Source organism: Centroberyx affinis, unplaced genomic scaffold (genome assembly GCF_046629955.1).
Source record: "Centroberyx affinis isolate AG114_WGS23_722 - 3 ecotype Tasmania unplaced genomic scaffold, CSIRO-AGI_Caff_v1 ptg003878l_1, whole genome shotgun sequence".
Classification (NCBI taxonomy): Eukaryota; Metazoa; Chordata; class Actinopteri; order Beryciformes; family Berycidae; genus Centroberyx; species Centroberyx affinis.
Window position 1 is genome coordinate 35,750 of NW_027281719.1, and position 22,369 is coordinate 58,118.

General features: G+C 44.9%; 1 protein-coding gene and 1 long non-coding RNA gene across 2 annotated transcripts; one reads left to right on the forward strand and one right to left on the reverse strand.

The window, feature by feature from the left end:
* Positions 1-1,721: 1,721 nt before the first annotated feature.
* LOC139662725 (uncharacterized) lies at positions 1,722-3,901 on the reverse strand. The gene is made up of 3 exons (XR_011696683.1): positions 3,788-3,901; positions 3,135-3,232; positions 1,722-2,314 (listed from the first exon to the last, which is right to left on the reverse strand). It is a non-coding gene; the product is annotated as an uncharacterized lncRNA (long non-coding RNA).
* Positions 3,902-11,232: 7,331 nt separating this feature from the next.
* LOC139662708 (E3 ubiquitin/ISG15 ligase TRIM25-like) lies at positions 11,233-14,188 on the forward strand. Its single transcript, XM_071541431.1, has one exon. The coding sequence runs from the start codon at positions 11,347-11,349 to the stop codon at positions 13,012-13,014; it is 1,668 nt and encodes a 555-aa protein (XP_071397532.1). The 5' UTR covers positions 11,233-11,346; the 3' UTR covers positions 13,015-14,188.
* Positions 14,189-22,369: the final 8,181 nt, after the last annotated feature.

The following is a 22,369-nucleotide window of genomic DNA, read 5'->3' on the forward strand; positions in this document are numbered from 1 at the left end:
TCCAAAGATCAACATGTAGCCACTCTCATCCTCAAGCACATTCACAAACAGCTTGGCCATAGTGGTCGCAACCACACGCTGTCTACGCTGAGGCGGAAGTACTGGGTCACAAGTGCCAACTCAGCTGTGAGGAGAATCATAACAGAATGTTGCTTTTGTAGGAGGTATAATGGAAGAATGATGGAGCAAAAGATGGCAGATTTGCCAAAGGAAAGGATTCTTCCTGATTATCCACCATTTACCAATGTGGGAGTCGACTATTTTGGACCGATTGTAGTGAGGAAAGGACGAGGCACAGTCAAGCGCTATGGAGTGATATTCACCTGTCTGGCAAGCAGAGCAGTCCATCTGGAAGTGGCTAACTCTTTGGATACAGATGCATGCATCAATGCTTTGCGCCGTTTCATCTGTAGGAGAGGTCAAGTTGTTCACATTCAATCTGACAATGGGACCAACTTCAAAGGAGCAGAGAGAGAACTAAAGGAGGCACTCGCATCATGGAATCATACACGGATTCAAGGAGTTTTGCAGCAAAATGGAGTCAAGTGGAGTTTCAATCCTCCAGCAGGGTCACATCATGGTGGTGTTTGGGAGCGTGTAATCCGCATGGTGAGAAGGATTCTAAGTTCAGTTCTTCAACAACAGACACTGGATGACGATGGACTTCATACAGTTATGTGCGAAGCTGAAGCCATTTTAAATGATCGGCCTATCACTAAACTCTCTGAAGATCCAAATGATCTGGAGCCACTTACTCCCAACCATATCCTGCTTATGAAAGGAAGACCATCCTTACCACCTGGATTGTTTGAGCCACATGACCTGTACGTAAAACGAAGATGGAAACAAGTTCAGTATATTTCTGACCTTTTTTGGAAACGATGGGTACGGGAATACCTACCTTTGCTGCAGGAGAGGCAAAAATGGAACCAAAAACGGAGAAATCTACAGCCTGGAGATATTGTGGTTATAATGGATCCGACTGCCCCACGAGGCTCCTGGCCACTTGGAAGAGTCTTGGAGGCTTTCCATGATAAGAAAGGACTTGTGCGTTCAGTGCGTCTGCAGACAAGGTCTAATGTCGTTGAACGGCCTGTGACTAAACTTTGCCTGCTACATGAGGCTGCAGGTTAGCAGGTCATCCCAAATATTCTGTGTATGTGGAATATGTGAGACTAAAGTGTGTGGTAAAATTGTACTCATCTTTGTATTATTTTGATTATGGCTCCTTAATTTGTACTTGGTAGAATTGTTATGTCTGTTAGTCATTACAATTAGGGGCCGGTGTGTAGGAGCCATTTCCAGTGTTTCTTTTATGAAAGACACCAAATTGGTCCAGTAGGGGTCACCATTGTGCTATGGGTCACTATATAGGTAGGAACCTTTGTTCAGGTAACAGGTGTTGCTGGACGGAGGAGCACATACAGTTTTTTGACCGCCAAGCCACGGCATATGAACGCTTTGTTTGTTGTATTGGTGAAATGTTGGCTTTATCATGGAGATTTATGCACACGTCGGTTATGGATTCTTGCCTTTAACATGTTGAAGACCACAACGGTGAGCAATAAAAAATCCCATCAAAGCAAGCAACAGAAGTTGGACTCTGTTATTTTCCTAGACACTACTAAGCGGTGTTAAGGCGTGCGCGTCAATTATTAGCCCGTCTATGCAGCCCCTCAGTGGCTTTAAGTTTAGGCTTAGCCGCTACAACAAGACAGTGTCAGATTTGAAGAAGACCAGTCCAGTGATTAGAAAAGACCAATCCTCTTTGAACTGGAACACTAGTTTATAACAGGTGGATGTTTAGAGAGCCCAGTTCACAGAGAGCAGCTGGAATATGTCAGTACAAGGTCAGATTCAGGAAAACATCTACTGTAGGTGTTACTGTAATAAAAAAACAAAAATCTTACATGCTTATTTCCAATGTATGAACCAAGGTCCTGGTTAGATAAAAGGCTTTATCATCAGAAAGGATGACAAACAACAGAAAATCTCAAATCAACCAAAAACATGCCTCTGGAGCATATGAACCTGCCTCACTTGGCGTGCCGAAAGTGAGATAAAAAGAAAAAGACGGGGATGCTTGTCTCATACCTTACAACCTTCTTTGACTTCATTTGAGTAGGCCTTTCCCAAATACCCAAACAAATAAGTAAAAACATATACAGTATGAACACTACATCTGAATACATATGAATGTACTAACTAGTGAAAAGGCCAGGACACATCATCAACAAGTTGATTTCTCTTTGCTCTTAAACACTGGGAGCATTTTCCACAGAAGTGTCAGGTGGTTCTTGAAGAGCAGGAGTTTCTGGAACAGAAGAAAGTGCAGTAAGTATCAGTACAGTACAGTAAGAGGCTCAGTGTCTTACAGGAAACAGTTGGCATACAAACATCAACATCATAATGATCATTACATGACAGGGTGAAAACTATTTCATTAGTGAAGCACTTGCTACAGTAGAGGTGAAAAAGGTGTTACCAAGTAATTGCTGACTGTGACCATCTCACCTTGAAAATGCTCAATATGAAGTTCAAAATAAATCTCCTTCCCATTCCACAAAGGAGGCTCAGAAAAGCAAGAATTACTATGAAAATCCTGACTAGAGTTAGCCTGACAAATCAATCTTGAATGAATGGCTTCCACAAAGCCAACGTCCAGCTACTGTAATCAGGCTAATTCAAGTCTGGCTTGAACAAGCAAGATAATTGCATATTAAAGTATACATACAGTATATGTATACTTTTCATTTACACATTCATGTCCAAGTGTTTAACCTATGCATGTAAACCTATGCATTTAAATGCAAATACAAAAACAGCCCTGGTGTTTCATGTATTTCTAAGCAGTAGTCTTGGATATGTATGTACAAGTGTTTCAGATACATACGTATAAATGTTTCACTTATTATGTGCAAGTGTTTCATATGTATGTGTATGAGTATACAGGAGTATACATGTATGTGTCAGTGTTTCACATATGAATGTGAATCAGTGGGGTAGAAGACAGTAGAGCTACAGTAGAAGATACTAGACTGTCAAAAGCCAACACTATGACAACTTTCAACAAACTACATTGGAAGTGAAGCTGAAACGGATCAGGCCTACGGGGCTCTGGTCCCTCTTCCTACCTGCTGCATCAGGTTCTGCTGGAGAGGAACAGGAGCTCCCAGCACTCTGGGCTCCTGAGACAGACAGGGCAGAGAGGACAGAAAGAACCTCTAGCTCACTGCGCACACACACACACACACACACACACACACACACACACACACACAGAAGAACCCAGGTCAACATTAGTGGGGTAGAGCCATACTATATATATAGTACAGTATGGCTATAGTAGAGCTACAGTCAAAACAGTAGAGTTGTAGTACTAGTAGTAATAGAGTTGTAGAATAGAATGGAATCGTAGTAGAAGACAGTAACGTCTGTCATGGTAGAAGGTATTAATCAATACAAGAATCAATGCACTCATAATCTCCCTAGTTAACTGTTAATAATGAGGGTCGATGACAGGTGTTGGGCAGAGAAACAATACCCAAAATTCACATCCATAGGAATCATAAGAATGCATGCTAAACATAGCTAGAGCATAGAGTTAGCAAACAGTTTCCCCATATCAAGTAGGCTAACGCTAAGCATGTCTATTGACAACGTTGCAGCCTGTTAGCCTAGCAGCTAACTACACCTTCGTCATACTGCAGCGATTCGAAATGGCATTTACCAAATGTCTAAACACTGATAAAATGATTCAAAGTTACCAGAGCAAATGTAACGTTACCTGTTAGCTGACAGCAGCTGGACAGAGCTGTTGGCCGCTGTCAGGATTCTGCTCCTCTTCTCTCTCTGTCAGGTCCTTACTGCTGATAATAGTTCCACTTTTTTCTCCAAATCTTTTTTTTTTTTTTTTTTTTTTTTTTTACAGTGACAACCGTGGAAATGTAATGACAAATTCCTTATGTTGCAGCCAGAGACACAGGCGGACACTGGGATGTGATTTCAGTGCAGCGCTTTTTATTTCTATAAGTTATTAAACAAAACAAAACAGCATGTGTTCCCTCTTTGAGGTCTTGCCTGCATGTGTTCTCTGCTGCTCATCAAAATAACTCCTAGCTTCTAGCTAGTACAATCAACAACGGAACCAGAAAACTACTTCTTCTCCACCCCGTTTCCAAAACTTGCCACTCACAGGCACCACCCGGTGGCGAAAACTGCGCAGCGCACCCCCATCAACAACAACACTGCTCGAACATATACTAAAACAAGGAAAAAACAAATTGTGGGGGCACCTTATAACCCTAAATCTCCTAAACATCAATTAACCTGTCACACTCTCCCCCACTTTAAAAGTGTCGTCCCGACATTTTAATCATACCTCCTAGCCTCAAACATGAATACATGGACAGCAATGAAAATGAATGGGCATGTTAATAAGCTAACATTTAGGCTATAACCTTGTTTATGAGATACCAAGACCACCGTGCACTGCAGTCATGAATACTCCTGATTTTATCAGTTTTCGCGCCCAAACCCCTGCATAACAAATGCATGTTACAAAACCATGAATACATACCCTTGGATTGGTTATTTCTTCTTTTTCATAACAGTTCTGAAACCCAATCTACACAAAACACACAAGTTCGGCCAACAATCTCTGTGTTCCTTATTACCAAATCAACACAAGGCACTTAGGTATAATTCAAAAGAGGCAAAGAGTGTCTTTTAAATGTGTTTTATCTTTTGTAGTCCATTACCAGGGCCGCCAGTAGCCACCGACAGCTATCTCTTTGGTAAAAACTGTTCTCTCTGCAAAACTTGGCTGGCCAAGTTTGTCATAAGTCAGAGTCTGGGGTTGCCGCCTTTGTCTCCTTGGATACAGTTCCCTCTGCTCTGTCTCCTCAACAACTTCATCCTCTGAGCTCCCCATATCTGTTGCAACAACATCCTCTGCACTTTCCTCAGACGTCGCTGTCTGGACCCGGTCCTCTTGTCCCTCCTCAGCAATTTGAAGAGGCTCACCCTGTTCTGGGACAGTCTGTTCACTCTTCGGATAGAACTCCTGAGCTGTGGCGTTAAGTGCAGGTGAGTGGAGTTCAGCTGGAGGCCAGGTGAATGTCACTGCGGGAAAGTCATCATCGGAGTCCTCCTCAACATCTGTTTGTTGTGTAGGTTTGGTCACTGGTGTTTGTCTGTTTTTGTGACAGTTTCTTTTCTTTGCTCGGGTTGTGGTGGGAGTCGTAGTTTCATTAGCAGTAACTGGAAGGAAGTCACACGGTAACAGCATGTTTCTGTGGAGTATCCTTATCCTGCCTCTGCCCCTCTCTGGTTCCACCTCAAACACCGGACTGTCCTCACCTTTCTGACTTTTGACGACATAAATGTTGTCCTCCCAGTAGGAGCGGATTTTCCCTGGTCCTCCCCTCTCAGCCACATTTCTCACCAGGACACGGCTACCCACTTGCAGTGTAGGACCATACACTCTCTTGTCATACTGTCTCTTTCCTCTATCAGCTGACTTGGAAGCATTTCTTGAGGCGATGTCATAGGCCTCGGCCATCCTCTGTCGCCACCTCTCCACATAGTCCTGGTAAGAGCCAGGGCAGTCCTGACTTTCAATACCAAACAGCAAATCCACTGGCAGTCTGGGTGGCCTGCCAAAAAGCAGAAAGAATGGAGAGTAGCCCGTGGCCTCGTTAGCTGTGCAGTTATAGGCGTGTATGACCTTGGGGAGGTGATTTTTCCAGTCACCCTTCTGTTCTTCAGTGAGTGTTCTTAACATTGAGAGAAGAGTCCTGTTAAATCTCTCTGTTTGTCCATTCCCCTGGGGGTGATATGGACTCGTATGAGACCCCTGGACACCAGAGAGTGCTTTTAGGTGGTGCAGCAACTTGTTTTCAAATTCTCTCCCCAAGTCATGGTGCAGTTTTTCTGGGAAACCAAACTTGAGATAGAAATCATTAAACAGTTTGTCTGCCACAGTTTTGGCTGATTTGTTGGTAGTAGCATATGCTTGAGCGAAACGAGTGTAATGGTCCATTATTACAAGTATGTATTCATAACCACCTCTACATTCCTCCAGGTGCAAGAAGTCGACCGAGACAAGTTGGAATGGGTGAGTGGTTTCGATACACAACATAGGTGCACATGCCTGTCTGTTTGGTTTTCTTTTCTTGAGACACTCACACATATTTGTCACAAAATGTTCTATGTCTCTTTGCATTTTGGGCCAAAAGAAACGGTCCCTTATCAGATTTAATGTTCTTTCTGTGCCCAAGTGTCCCATTTCCTTGTGCAGCTCATTTAAAATGAGTGGACGGTACACACCTGGGAGCACAAGCTGACTTTTTGTTTTAGTCTTCCGGTGCATGGTCCCATCTGCCCTGATCTCTAGCCTGCCCCACTCCTTGACAAGAGCGTTAAACTCAAGACCCTCATTCTTCAGTTGTTGTGCAGCAGGTCTCTTATTTCTCATTTTGTGGTCATACATTTTGCCTATCACTGGGTCTTGTTGTTGGGCTGTTTTGATCTCGTCCCTGGATATTGGCTGAACTGTGTTGAGCAGATTCTCAGCTTCCATCTGTTCCTGAAGAGCATTAAATGAAACTGAACTTAGGAGTGGACTTTGTTCTTTCTGTTGCACCAGAATGCCCTGTTCTGTCGCCCTGACTGCTTCCTGACAGACTGACTGTGTGCACTGACTCATGTAGCTCTCAAAATCAACTGGCATTCTTGATAAACCGTCCGCATCTGCGTTTGCTTTGCCTGGCCTGTACTTTATTGTGAAATTAAAATCTGCTAACTCAGCTACCCATCTCTGTCCCACAGCATTCAACTTTGCTGTTGTCAGTATATATGTGAGTGGGTTATTATCTGTATATACCACAAAAGAAGGGGCATGAAAGAGATAGTCTTTGAAGCGCTCACAGATGGCCCACTTAAGTGCGAGAAACTCTAGCTTACCCGAGTGCAGATTATAATTTCTCTCTGGAGGGGTGAGGGTTCTGGATCCATAGGCGATTATCTTCAGCTTGCCGTGGCTGCGCTGGTACAGTACTGCTCCAAGTCCTGCCTGTGACGCATCAGTGTGCAGGACAAACGGTTCATTCAGGTCTGGGTAGCCTAGGATCGGAGGGTTGGAGAGTTTGTCCACTAGGTGGCTCAGGACCTGGTGATGACTGTCAGTCCATGAAACTGGTGTTGTTGAGGGCAACTGTCCTTGCTTTCCTTTCTTTGTTTTCCCCTTTTTAGTCACTCTGGGGCTTTGTGGAGGAGTGGAGGTAGTGGGTGGGGCTGCCAACAGTTCATACAAGGGCTTCGCTATACAAGAAAAGTCTTTAATGTATGACCTGTAGTAGGACAGGAAACCTAAAATCTGCCTGACTTCTCCCACTGTGCTAGGGTGTCTTTCTTTCAGGGCCTGTACAGGAGCCACCTCTGCTGGGTCCATACTATGACCCTCTTTAGACACTATCCTACCCAAAAACCTAACTTTGGACTTAAACAGTTCACATTTCTTTGGTGTGAGTTTTACCCCATGTTGCTGGTATCGGTACAGAACTGTTTTTACACGGTCTACATGGTCTTTGAAGGACTTACTGTGAACCAAATTATCATCCAGGTAAGGCAGACAAATGTCGTCCCGCAAACCCCACAGACACTCCTCCATACTTCTTTGAAATTCAGCTGGTGCTGAACTCAAGCCAAAAGGAATCCTCACCCATTGGTATAGGCCCCAAGGAGTGATGAAGGCGGTGAGAGGCTGGCTTTCTTCATCTACAAGGCCTTGGTGGTACGCCTTGCCTTGATCCAGTACTGAAAACCACGAGCTCCCACTGAGACTGTCCAACATGTCTTGTATCCTAGGAATAGGATGTCTATCAGGCACTGACTTCCGATTCAGCTCACGGTAGTCCACACACAGTCTCAGTTCACCAGATTTTTTTCTTACACACACTATGGGTGACGAGTAAGGTGACTTTGATTTTGTAATCCAGCCCCTGTTAATCAAGTCCTGCAAATATTCCTTTACCTCCTGATGTAATGGCTTGGGCACACTGATATAAGTCTTTTGGACTGGTGTCTGGTCTTTCAGGGTGATGTGCATACGGAGTGAAGGTATACAGCCTACATCATTCTCATCTCGAGCAAAGGCTTTACATTCCTCCCTGAGCATGTCTCTTACTAGGGTCTGCTGCTCACTAGTTAAGTGATCTAATACTACAGGGGGGTCCCAAGCTTCGCTACAGTCTGTGGTGGGACATGTTATGTCTGAACAGTCTGTGTCTCTTTGTGTGGCTTTGTCTGGGCTTACTTGTGTTTGTCCTTGTGCCCGCTCAGTTTGAACTCTACCGGTACCCACCCCATAAATGGAATTTCGGTTTGATTGGCAGCAAGTCCATTCAGTGGTTCTGGCCCTAGGAGTTCATCTATTGCTCTGATAGCACTATTGGGTAGGTGCTCAGCTCGCCATTTGTCATTGATTACAGTTGCCTGAGCACCTGTATCCCACAGTGCTGTCACTGGTACATCATCAAAGGTACATTTCACCATTTTACGTTTTCCTATCAATTTGATAAGTCTTTTATCTTGTTTTGCTGAGAGGTAATCAACTTTGCATATTTCTGGTAACTTGTTTTTCTGTGCCTCTTCCTCTGCTAAGTGTTGCTCAACTAGCCTGACTGCTCTACACAGGGGTTTGTGTTCCTGCCATTGACACTTCTGACAGGACTTGGAGCAATATACTACGGTTGAACAACCAGCACATGTCTGGAACCTTCTGTCTGTACTTTCTTCCTGCAGACAGTAGTGGCAGCGGCGGGACTCTGACGGTTGTTGCTGGGTCACTGCTGGTCCCTCGGCAGCAACCCTCTGAAGTTTCCCTGCACCTGGCGCGGAGCTCTGCATCCTCTGGAGATGTGACCTGGCTGACCACACTTGAAGCAGTGACTGCAGCTTCCTCCTTCTCCTTTGTCCTGGCAGGCCCTGCAGCCTCTTTTCCAAGTGTCCTTGCCCTCTGCCATTTGTTTGGAGTTCTGTGGCTTGCCAGTGCTCATGGAAGCAAGCACCATCCGTTTCATTTCAGCTACCTCTGTTCTAAGCTCTCTTACCAGGGTGTGCATCTCGGGCTCAGGTGGGGGTTGAGCTGCCTTTGTCTTCTCCTTGGAGAGCTCTTTGGCGTTCCTCATCGGCTGTGTGTTCTGGGTTGAACAGGAGTCCTGTGACCTGTCCCAAGTATCGCTGGTTGTCTGCAGCTCATTCACTCTGGGTGTCTTTGTGCTGTTCCTCTTTAACTTATTGAGCCTCTCAGTCTCAAGGTTAGCTGCTTCATTTACTTTTTCAATCAGAGTTTCATCTGTCACGTCTGGGTTATCAAGGAAGGGCTTTATCTGGAATTTGACATTGTCATTGAGCAGCCCTGTACCAACTGACCTCAGAAACTTCTTTTTGACTAGATCTGCACTGTAGTGTTCCTCGGACTCTCTCCCCTTGGATGCAAAAAGAAGTCTGTCTTTTAGTTCAATAGCTCTGAACAAGAACTCTTGTGCTGACTCTTTTGGCTCCTGGGAAATGCTGATCAGTTTTTGGTACAAGTCTGTTGTGTCATCTTCTTTGTAATGTCCCTTTAATATTGTTTTTAGTTGAGGCAGGGTCAAATCAGTCTTTATTTCAAGCATGTCACGCAGCTTTAGGCCTGGGCTGATGGCCCTTATCACAGCCTCAATGACTTCCGACTCACCATGACCCTTGCGGAGCCCGCTCTCTATCTGGTGCATGAGGTTAGTAAACGACAACTTGTCACGCTGCCCTCCTTCACCGATTTGGCCACAGATGCGGAACTCTCTGTGGATGGTCACTTCAGGCACTTTGGCTGGTGACAGGTTCTGGATAGGGTTTACTTTAGCACTATCAGAAATGTTCAGTTTTTCACCAAGTGTTTTGATTTCCTCTTCTAAAGCTTTGCGGGACTGCTGCAGCTCAAAGTATTTTTCTTTCATCTCTGTTAGGTGGCGAAGCTCCCGCTCTCCTTCTTCCTCCGCCATGCCTTCCATGAAAGTTAACACTTCTTTAATAGTCTGAATTGCTTCCTCTTCCTCTGTGTTTTGTTCGATATCATCCAACTTCTTTTCCGCAATTTTAATGAGTGTTCGTCTGCTTTTATTAGCAACAGGCTCATCATCATCTTCTTCAATGCAATGCAGGTATCTACAGACCTCCACTATCCGGTCCCAGTTTAGCTGGCACAGCGTGGTGGTGGCCCGGTCTAGAAGAATCTCCAAATCCATTTTTTTTTCCAGGTTCGTCTCAGGAGAAAAGCCCTCTTCTTCCGTCGGGTGTAATGGCGGCGTGTCGAACTCTTCTCCTGGCTGGCTCGCCAAAATATGTTGCAGCCAGAGACACAGGCGGACACTGGGATGTGATTTCAGTGCAGCGCTTTTTATTTCTATAAGTTATTAAACAAAACAAAACAGCATGTGTTCCCTCTTTGAGGTCTTGCCTGCGTGTGTTCTCTGCTGCTCATCAAAATAACTCCTAGCTTCTAGCTAGTACAATCAACAACGGAACCAGAAAACTACTTCTTCTCCACCCCGTTTCCAAAACTTGCCACTCACAGGCACCACCCGGTGGCGAAAACTGCGCAGCGCACCCCCATCAACAACAACACTGCTCGAACATATACTAAAACAAGGAAAAAACAAATTGTGGGGGCACCTTATAACCCTAAATCTCCTAAACATCAATTAACCTGTCACACTTACATTATTGCTATTTGCCATTCTCATTTTAAGAGGAGTATGGCTTTTGCAATGTCATCCAATCTAAACATAAATAAAATAAAAATAAAACACATGCACGGAGACAGAGAGAGGGAGAGAGAGAGAGAGAGAGAGAGAGAGAGAGAGAGAGGGAGAGCAAAAGGTGTCTGTTTTTTTAATATCCCCTTAAGTTCACTGACCCCAAGTTTAACCATTCCATTTTTATTTGTCATAATCTTCCCTTCATATTGTAAACGAGGGCTAAACACACACTGCCTCTTCCAAACCGCTCCTCTTCCTGGAATCAAGCAAAACCTGATCACCCCTCCCTCTTCTTCCTGGACTCACATACAGCCAGTTCCATTCTGTCCACATATTTCCTGTTCCCTCCCCTTTCACAGATCTGCCAGTTTAAAGATGGGTGTAAAGAGCATGTTGTGAAGTGCAAGAGCTGACAAGCCCATTCACTGCAGATCAGCACATGAACATGAAGAAAAGGAACAGAGGTTTGGTTTGGATCAGAGCCCAACTTCTTTCTGTTGAGAGAAGTGAAACTATCTGACATTCACTGTCACTGAGAAGTGAAATGGCGCAGCGAGGAATTCAGCTGGACGGAGCAAAATTCTGCTGTTCCATCTGTCTGGATCTACTGAAGGATCCGGTGGCTATTCCCTGTGGGCACAGCTACTGCATGAGCTGTATTAAAAGCTGCTGGGATGAAGAGGATCGGAAGAAAATCCACAGCTGCCCCCAGTGCAGACAGACCTTCACACCAAGGCCTGTCCTGGTGAAAAACACCATGTTAGCAGAGTTGGTGGAGGAACTGAGGAAGACAGGACTTCAAGCTGCTCCTCCTGATCGCTGCTATGCCGGACCTGGAGATGTGGCCTGTGATGTCTGCACTGGGAGAAAGCTGAAAGCCCTCAAGTCCTGTCTGGTGTGTCCGGCCTCTTACTGTGAGCAGCACCTCCAGCCTCACTATGATGCAGCTCCATTAAAGAAACACAAGCTGGTGGAAGCCACCGTAAAGCTTCAGGAGAACATCTGCTCTCGTCATGACGAGGTGATGAAGGTTTTCTGCCGTACTGATCAGCAGTGTATCTGTTATCTCTGCTCCATGGATGAACATGAAGGCCACAAAAAAGTCTCGGCTGCAGCAGAAAGGACCGAGAGGCAGAAAGAGCTCGGGTTGAGTCGGCAACAAATCCAGCAGAGAATCCAGGACAGAGAGAAAGACGTGAAGGTGCTTCAACAGCAGGCGGAGGCTATCAATGGCTCTGCTGATAAAGCGGTGGAGGACAGTGAGAAGATCTTCACCGAGCTGGTCCGGTTCATGGAGAAGAGAAGCTCCGATGCGAAGGAGCGGATCAGATCCCGGCAGAAAGAGGAAGCGAGTCGGGCCGAAGAACTTCAGGAGAAGCTGAAGCGGGAGATCGCTGAGCTGAGGAGGAAAGACGCTGAGCTGGAGCAGCTCTCACACACAGAGGATCACATCCATTTTCTACACAGTTACCCCTCGCTGTCACGTCTCAGTGAATCTACAGACTCACCCGGCACCGATATCCGTCCTCTGCGCTACTTTGAGGATGTGACTGCAGCTGTGTCAGAGGCCAGAGATAAACTACAGGGCATTCTTACAGAGGAATGGCCTAAGATCTCATTGACAGTGACTGAAGTGGATGTTTTACTGCCACAACCAGAGCCCAAGACCAGAGCTGAATTCTTACAATATTCACATCAAATCACACTGGATCCAAACACAGCATACACATGGCTGTCATTATCTGATGGGAACAGAAAAGCAACACGTATGAGTAAAGAACAGTTATATTCTAGTCACCCAGACAGATTCACTTACTGGTGTCAGGTCCTGAGTAGAGAGAGTCTGACTGGACGTTGTTACTGGGAGGTGGAGTGGAGTGGGAAGAGAGGTTCAATAGCAGTCGCATATAAAGATATTAGCAGAACAGGGTATGAAAGTCTAATTGGATACAATGACAAGTCTTGGGCATTATATTATTACAACAATAGTTATCAGTTCAGACATAACAATATCTCAACTCCCATCCCAGGCCCTCTGTCCTCCAGAGTAGGAGTGTACCTGGATCACAGAGCAGGTATTCTGTCCTTCTACAGAGTCTCTGAAACCATGACTCTCCTCCACAGAGTCCAGACCACATTCACTCAGCCTCTCCATCCTGGATTTTGGCTTTATTATACTGGATCCACTGCTGAGTTGTGTAAGCTCAAGTAGACAGGAGTGATTAAAGCATCAATGTGTGAGATTCCTTTAAAAAATATTTTTTGTCTCCATCTTTGTTGCTCAGCGCTCATTGCTGTGGTGTTTCTGCACTGCACTTCCCAGAGATCACCTGTCAATCAAACAGTGTGGGCGGGACTGTGACGTCTTTTTCCTTGGATTTTCTGTTGATGCAGTTTGACTTTCTGTAGGTGGCGCTCTTTTCTTTGTCTTTCCTTTTCTTTGTGTTATATCAGTCAGTGATAGAGAGTATCCAAACTGACATTTATTCATATGAAAACAGAAACTGTTGTGTGGTCTATATAGTTCTTATGTTTGTTGCATATTTGTATTGTTGCTGTAATATTTTCTGCTATTTCTGTTCCACTGCATGGGCCTTAATGGAGCAGCACTAGAAGTCTCCCCTTTATTATAGCTGAATAGTTGTTAATATGTTATGTCATTAGTATTATAATCAATAGGGAGAGCATTCATTGTTTTCCTCCACAGTGATGACATACTGGTTTCACAGCTTTCGTCTGTGTGATTTTGCTCGGCAACAAGTTGCTCTTTTGGTTTTCTGCCCAGTGATAATGTTGCCGGATCGGTTTGGGACAGAAACCTGGAAACCTACAGGCCACACCTCTTTTCACAGTCTCATCTTCTCCTCTCTTTTACCAGTTTGAAGAGTTTTGAGTCTCCTGCGAGTCAATTTTCTTGAGCTCACTGACTGCAGTTTGTCTGCTTTACTTTGTTTTGTTTTGTAAAGAAAGTTTGGAGCCATTCAAATCAGCAGAGCGATGAAATGTTATTTTCAGCTTGTTTTTGACGTACAGTATTTGGTGTTTGTGCTTCTAATTGACTCTCTAACTCTACACCTCTCCTCTCACTGCTAAACCCACAATAATCTGACAAATTCTCCTCACTTTGCAGAATACTTGTCATTTTCTGTCTTTGTGAGGACATTAATAAGAAATAAGCACAAAAACACACCTGTCTCCTCGGGTGCAGCAGACACACACACACACACACACACACACACACACACACACACACACACACAATCTCTCTCTCTCCTCTACTGACAAAATTGCCAATATTGACACCATCTCTGCCTTTTTTCTACTCATCTCTCCCCATTTGACAAAGACAGTGTTTTGTCTTCCAGTTCTATTTCAATTCTGTATAATCAATCTGTATTATTTCTTTTAATATACATGAAATAAAATGTAAATATGAATACATGTGGCTTGTGAGACGTGTCTATTGTTCTCCAAAAGAGGTTACAGTCTGTTCATCTGGACTGTTAACGCTGCTCATTTCATCTTGTTTATCATGATGTTTTGTTGCCTGGCTGCTTGTCTTTTTTACTTCAATGGAAGCAACAAATATTTGTTGCAGCTACAAGTTGCCATCTATTGTGGCTTATCAAAGTTTTGTTGTTCCCAGTGGAAGGTGAACACAGGAGAGTGGACAAAGAGGTGTGAATGTTGATTAAAGGGAGTTTTGGCATGGAGAGAGCAATGTTTATGAATTGAATTTGGATTTCCTAACGCATAGGGCCGATAAAGAACAAAATAAAGCATGACTGATATTACTTTAATGTCACTGACAATCACTTTCTGTCATGCATTTATTGTATAATATACAGCTGCCCATAAGTATTAACTCAGTAGTCACAAAGATATTCTACTTTAATGTGATGTTGAACTTTTATAGTATCTTGGCTTGTGTCTCTTCCTCCATGATAAAACCCCCAAATCAGTGATTCTGTGATCTGTTGCTCCGGTAGAGGAGACTGGAGAATTGTGTTTTTTTCTCTCTCAATTCACTGCCATTGTATGGAGGAACAGTCTGAAAATCACTTCTAGCACATAAAGCAGACGACAAAGCAGATTCTGATAATATATAAAAAAAACAAGTCATGCTGCTGAACTGTTTTTAAGCCGATGGAACTAAGAAAATGCCATCAATAATTGTAAATAGGTGAAAAAAAGTACAATTATGACACAATTCCTTTTGTGGGCTATGAAAGCACTGGGGTCTTAAGGGCAGCTGTGATTTACCTGCAGAGGTTTTGTAGTGAAATAAGTGTTTTCATGACTTTCACAGTAAACTCTGAAGTTAATGCCATATTTCACTTTGGTGACTTGTGTAGGATTTGATGAACAGTCGCCCACCAGCAGCAGCCAGTCTGGGGAAACAGCCATAAAATCCCATTTCTCTGGAGGCTCAGACCGGGTGATCTCAGGGCCGATTTAGCACAGAGGAGGCGAGGCGTGACAAATATCCCCATGTGTGCCTGAATGGCACCTGTCAGCTTCTCATTCATACCAGCACTGTGTGATGGTCAATTACCAGTGTGTCTGCCACTCATGCTTACCCACAGTGATCAAATCACACCAGAGGTTTTAGCATTGGTCCACAAAGTCAAGTGGCAGAGTTGAATCTCTGATCAAAATGATTCCATTCTTGAGGGATTTTTCATGTTGTGACCCTGTTGAGCAGATAGATGGCACTGTGTAGAATTTCTCCCAGAGATGCTCTATAAAATCTGCACTTTGAATCATAAAACATAACCTTAATAGTATTTATATCATTTGTTGTGTATTCAGTCAAGACAAGAAAGCTCTCAAAGTAGCACAGAGTGAGATGTCTGTCACTGCTTGTCGTTCAGTCGTTCCAGGGGGGATCGTTCCAGGGGGGATCGTTCCAGGGGGGTTCCACTAACACAATCCAGCCGTGTCTAGTCAACGTTAACTCTAACCAGGCTTGAATAATCTTACATTGTGCGCACACGGAGTACATAAGCAGCCCAGAAGAGTCGATTGTCGAAAAAACGATACAATGACGCAAAAAGAAGGGAAAACGAGAGCTGTGTTCTTCTCAGCGGCGGAACAAACCCTGCTGATGGAATTATACGAGGAATATAGAATTATACGAGGAATATAGAATTATACGAGGAATATAGAATTATACGAGGAATATAGAATTATACGAGGAATATAGAATTATACGAGGAATATAAAGGGTCGTCACCAAAAAGGGCAATACTGCCTCAATATACAAAGCGAGGGAGATGGCTTGGCAAAAAAATGCAGACAGACTAAACTAAACTTATTGTTTCATTTGTATTTATTAATAAATGAACATTCAGATCACTAGATACAGTAAGACTGTGTGGCTATATTATCAGTAGGCTAGATAATATCAGATGTATGTTTAAAATAATGGTGTAGGCTAACTTAGGAGAACCGACATAACTACAATGCATTTACTGTTAATTAGCCTAATTCAGTGAGGTGTGTGAAGCCCCTCTGACCTAGTGACCCTTGGCCTTTATTCATTCTTCACTGTTACATCTCAACAGGAGCCATCTCAATAGCCAGAAACCAACGTGGCAACAAGTGAAAATTAAATACAAAAACACTTTCCAGAGTGGTAAGTAGCCTATAATGAAATGTGAAATGTATTTGTTAAAATAGTTGTTGAGCTGTAAATATGTAATATTGTAGCCACCAAAAAAAAGACGGATGCCACCGCTACCGGTGGGGGAGCTCCACCTGAGGACCTCACACCCCAGAGGAGCTGGCGCTGAGCTGCACCCAGGGGCGCCCACTGATAGAGGGAATAGAGGGGGGGGGGCCTCCTCAGACATCATTCCCCAAGGTGCTCAGGAGCAATATGTACAATATGTATTGTCTACTACTTTTCCTCCACAGGTATCAGTCTCTCAGTGGTAATAACTAACGGTACGCCTATATCTGTCAGTGAGTGGAGACACTATCTGCCCGCTAGATCCCCCGACTCAAGATGCTGAAGGCTTACCTGACCCATGTGTGAGTAGGTCTTATTTTGTTAAAACACTGTGCATCTTATGCAGTTCTGTCTTCTTCTGCTTTAACAACTGCAGTGTTATCTATTTGCAGGGAGATGGCACCAGCATGTCTAGGCCCTTGATGAGGAGACAATGTCTACAGACACAGAAATGAGGCGTCTTTTTTTATTTTAACCTCATGTTCTTTTTAACTCTTTTTGGCTGGACCACAACAGCGGGGCCAGCCCTACAAACGCGAATGTCTGTCACTGACTGACTGACTGACTGACTGACTGACTGACTGAGTGATCAAGTTACACCATTGGTTGGCCGTGGCACGTGGCACATCATAGCGTCACAGAGCCAGAAATGTAAGTTTTGTTTTCTCCGCCGTCTAGTTTCTCCGCTGAGTTCGGAGCCCGTTTCTCCCACACAGTAAGCAGGCTGATCAATATCATGCATGTAAGCTGAAGCTAAAGTAGAATCTATACAATTATATCATATTGTAACGTGCCGTAAGGACACTAAAACTCTCACGTAGTTTGTTGACTAGCAAAAAGAGTCTTCAGGCAAAACTATACTTAAAGCCCAGTTTTATTAGGCAATTTCTCCAACATCAAACTCCGAGTTCAACCAGACGTTTTCCCAGCTTCCCCACGACTCCCCTTAAAGGAGCCTTGCTCTCTCAAAATCATCTTGGTTCCACCCACATCACATCATGATATGCTGCCCTAGTAATGTGATCAGTGACAGCTCACATTACACTACCCCCTTCTAAGACTGAAACATCCAGTACTAAAATACAGCACATGCTGAACAAAAACATCTTACTATAACATTCTTGAAGTGTGACAACAATATAAAAGGCCAAGTGACATCACTTCATGACCCCTTAATGATGCTGAGAACAGAACACTGTATGTTTACAGTATACAGTACATCACATCACAAAATCTTCTTGCCAAACTGGCCTTCTAACATTTCTCTGTGGCCTAGCCACCTGGCTCCTGTGACCTCCTGCCCTTGTGGAAACCCCAATGTCTTCACTTACAGGTAAAATGGGGGGGCGATCAGAATGCGTTCCCATTGTCTCTTTTTCTGCACCCTGTTCTCTGTTTCCAGTTCCCGGCTCCCCAGGGCACCCGATTTCATCCCCTGTTGGTAAGTCTCTCTCATTCACCACAGGTCTTCTCCAAAATGGCAACCTGGTGTGCTTCCCTTGAGCACCTTGTCTTCTGTTAGCGACTGGTGCCTGACCCAACCGCCTGGATGCCCGTGGGTCATTAATTAGAACAAAATCAGGGTTCCAGTCCATGCCTTTTGCCATATCAGTGCCCCCTGGTTGTAGGTTTTCTGGATTCCCAAGGTATGGCTTCAGTCTGTTATAGTGTACCACAGCTTTATAAGGACCATTACATTGCTCGACTTCATATAGCGCATCTGACAGTTTTCTCACTATCCCGAAAGGGCCTTTAAACTTCTTTCTTAGTTTAGGTGATAGACCCTTCTTCTTCTGATAATCCCGAAGCCACACAAACTCATTTTCCTCATATCTTTGAGGGGTTACTTTCAGATCAAAATACTCTTTCTGTTTACCCGTGGCCCTTTTGTGATTTTTCTTTACAGCCTCCCTCACTGTGCTTAGATATCCCTGTAGCTTCTGCACATACACACTCACATACTGGGTGTCCTTGTTTTGCTTTCCCATGACTACATCGACAGGTAAGGTAATTTCAGTGCCGAACAGCACCTTGTAGGGTGTAAACCCAGTGGAGGACTGGACACTGCTTCTGTATGCCATCATTACATATGGGAGCATTTCATCCCAGTTACTTTGATTATCTTCCACAAAAAGTGATAGCATGCCAACTAAGGTTTTATTCATTCTTTCCACTAATCCATCCGACTGAGGATTATAAGGAGTAGTTCTTGTTTTGTTCATCTGTAACAAGTCGCACATTTCCTTAAAGAGATTTGATTCAAAGTTTCTCCCCTGATCACTATGTATTGTGCGAGGAACTCCTAGCCTCAATACAAATTCCTCCACTAGTTTCTTAGCTACTGTTACAGCCTCTTGGTTAGGTATGGCATACGCTTCGGACCATCTGGAAAAGTAGTCTGCTACTACCATTATATACTTATTACCTCGCTCAGTAGTGGGGAAGGGGCCCATTAGATCTACAGCGATCCTTTCAAACGGACGGCCTGTGATAGAACTTGTCATAGGTGCTCTAGGAGGGGGACCTTTTTCTTTGTAAGCAGCACTTGCCATACACGCCTTACACCACTGTCTTATGGCTCTTTGCCAACCCGGCCAGTAAAATCTTGCTCTGATTTTGCCTGTGAGTTTTTCTATTCCTAAATGGCCAGCGGTTCTGTCGTTGTGCATAAAGGTTAGTATCTCATTTACCAGTTCGTCTGGTACCACCCCCCTCCACACAGTTTCACCTGTCTCATAGTTGTGGCTCTCAAGGCACAGTACTCCGTTCCTTAACTGTAATGCACCCCACACTTGCCTGAATGGCCTGAGGTTGGGCTCTGAAAGTAGTTCAGCAGCAGGCTCAGTCCTATCCTGTTTTTTCCAATCCTTCAACTGGGAAATCACAGGGTCCCTATTCTGTGCCTCCATGAGGAAGGCCATGTTTGCTGAGGCTTGAGAGTTAGCACTCACTACAGGTGCCATTGTGATCTCATATGGCCTATCAGAGGCCGCTTTCAGTGTTACTGCATTACATTTGTGGTCAACATGCCCAGCGCCCTCTGACTGCATGTGCCGCCGTGACACGCCATCCGCATTACTGTGCAATTTCCCTGGACGGTGTACAATGTCATAATGATACTGGTCTAGCAGCTCTAACCACCTGGCTAACTGACCTTCGGGTTGTTTGAAGTTACTAAGCCAACGCAGTGAGCTGTGATCTGTCCTCAGTAAAAACTTCCTTCCTAACAAATAGTGTCTGAAATGTTTAAGGAACACAATCACCGCCAACAGTTCTTTCTTAGTGGTTGAGTATCTCTTCTCTTGTTTTGACAGGGCCCGACTAGCGTACGCTACTACTCTCTCGCCACCATCATGTTTCTGTGATAGGACAGCCCCTATACCGGTGTCACAGGCATCAGTATCCACTATGAACTCTAAATTCGGATCAGGGAATGCCAATATAGGGGATGTGGTAAGTTTGGATTTCAGCTCATTGAAAGCCACCTCACATGCTGCAGTCCACTGAAATATTTTCCCCTTGTCCGTCAACCGATAAAGTGGCTCCGCTATGCGTGCAAAATCGGGTATAAACCTTCTGTAATACGATGCGAGTCCAAGAAAACTTCTAGCCTCTGTCACTGACTTAACGGTAGGCCATGATCTAACACTCTCTGTCTTGGAGGGGTCAGTAGACACTCCCTCTGCCGAAATGATATGGCCTAGGTAGCCCACCTGTGACCTGAACAGGTGGCATTTAGCTGGCTTCACTTTAAGGCCAGCCTGTTGCAATCTGCTAAGGACCCCCTCCAACCGTGTCACATGTTCCTGAAAAGAGCGGCCCACCACAATTATATCATCAAGGTACACCAAACATGATGTCCACTGCATGTCAGCCAACACCAAGTCCATGAGGCGTTGAAAAGTACTCGGTGCATTGCACAATCCAAAGCCCATGACATTGAACTCAAAAAGTCCCCTCTTGGTCAGAAATGCTGTTTTGCTACGGTCATCTGGATGCATATCCACCTGCCAGTCCCCAGAGGCCAGGTCCAAAGTGGAGAACCATTTGGCCCCAGCCAGAGAGTCCAATGTTTCATCAATCCTTGGAAGCGGATATGCATCCTTCACTGTGTATTCATTTAGCTTTCTGTAATCAACACAGAACCTCACTGTATTATCTTTCTTTCTCACTAGCACCACAGGTGCTGCCCATGGACTGGTAGATGGCTGAACGATGTCTCTATCTAACATGCTCTGCAAATGGCTATCAAACTCTGCTTGCAGATGGACAGGGGCCCGTCTCAGTGCTTGTTTGATTGGCCTTGCCTTCCCTGTGTCTATCCTGTGCTGGACTAGAGGTGTACGGCCCAAATCAAAATCCCCAGTGCTAAACACACCTGCGTATTTGCTTAGCATTTCCCTCACAGTTCTGAGCTGTGTACTGTCCAGCTGCTGTGTATCAAGGTTAAGGGCTTGTATTAACGGCTCTATCTCCCACTTTGGTTGATGAGCAGACAACTGGGGGCGCTTATTATCGTTCAAACATGTGATCACTGCTGCTTCACAGCCCTCCTCCCAAACAGAAAACCCACCCGGTTTTGTACCCTCTCTGAGGCACTGAGGTTCAGGAGATACATTCATCACACGTACAGGTAGTTTCCCACTGATAGACCTGCCCAAGCTACATGCTATCAGAACATTGTTTCTCTCTGTGACCTCTGTACATGGTTCCAGGAGACCCTCAGTGCTTTCATTGTTTATAGTGCCCTCCACTTTACCTGGTATAACCATTTCGGATCTGGGGGGAATCACAATATCATTCATGACAACCACCCTGCATACACTTCCTGTCCCACCCCGTGAAATCAAAGGTACCTGCTTACCTAGGATGGTGCATATGCGTTTCTGCATGTCAATCACTGCTCCATATTTAACTAGGAAATCGGTTCCTACCAATGCACATTGGTCAGCATCCCTAGCAACTACAAAGTCGCAAGCCAGGTTCAGACCGTCAACGTTCATGACAGCAGACCGTCTCCCCATCACGGCGAGATGTTGTCCATTGGCTGCTGTGACTGGTTTGCAGTAGGGTTTCAGCAAGTCCATTCGGCCCCCTGTAGCATCCCTCCATATTTTCTCCTGCACCATGGAAACCTGTGCCCCTGAATCCACCATAACCTCACATTCTACATTTGCAATGTCAGCCAGTATGTAAAATCCCTCTCCAACTACCCCTGAAGCTACTGTAGCCTGAGAGTCCTGTGCGTCATCTGGATCGTCCTTGGACACGTACGGGCAGTCTCTTTTGAAATGCATGGTACATCCACAGTACCAGCAAGCTCTGCTGGGCACCGATGAAGACCGCGTTCGGTCACTCCCAGGGAGACGGCCTCTCCCTCTCCCCTGGCTTTGCTCAATGCCAGTTCGACGTCCACCTCCTCCCGTGGGTCGTTGGTCCTCCCTGTCGGCCAGGTGTCTCACCTCGGTCCGTAGCTGTGCGACGCTCTCGCATAGCGACTCCAACAGTTCTTTAGGGACAGTAACATTGTCTTTGGTATCCTCCACTGAGCCGCACACATTTATCTTATAGTGAGAAAAGTCTCGCTCCTCAAGTTGCCTTATCTGCTCCAGTTCCGCAGCCATGTATATAGCATCTTCTAGTGTCTTGGGTTTACCGCTGCGCAGGTGTATACGAATATCCCCTCTCCCAACATTGGCAATAAAATGATCGCGTGCAAGGGAATCGCGTGTGCCTGCGCTGTAATCTGGATATGCCTTGTCAGCTAGCCTACACAAATCATAGCCAAAATCTCGTATGCTCTCACCCACTTTGCGCCAGCGGTCCAGAAAGG

Excerpts from the sequence above, each read along its gene's own strand:
- LOC139662708 (XM_071541431.1), top strand. The coding sequence starts at position 11,347 with ATGGCGCAGCGAGGAATTCAGCTGGACGGAGCAAAATTCTGCTGTTCC.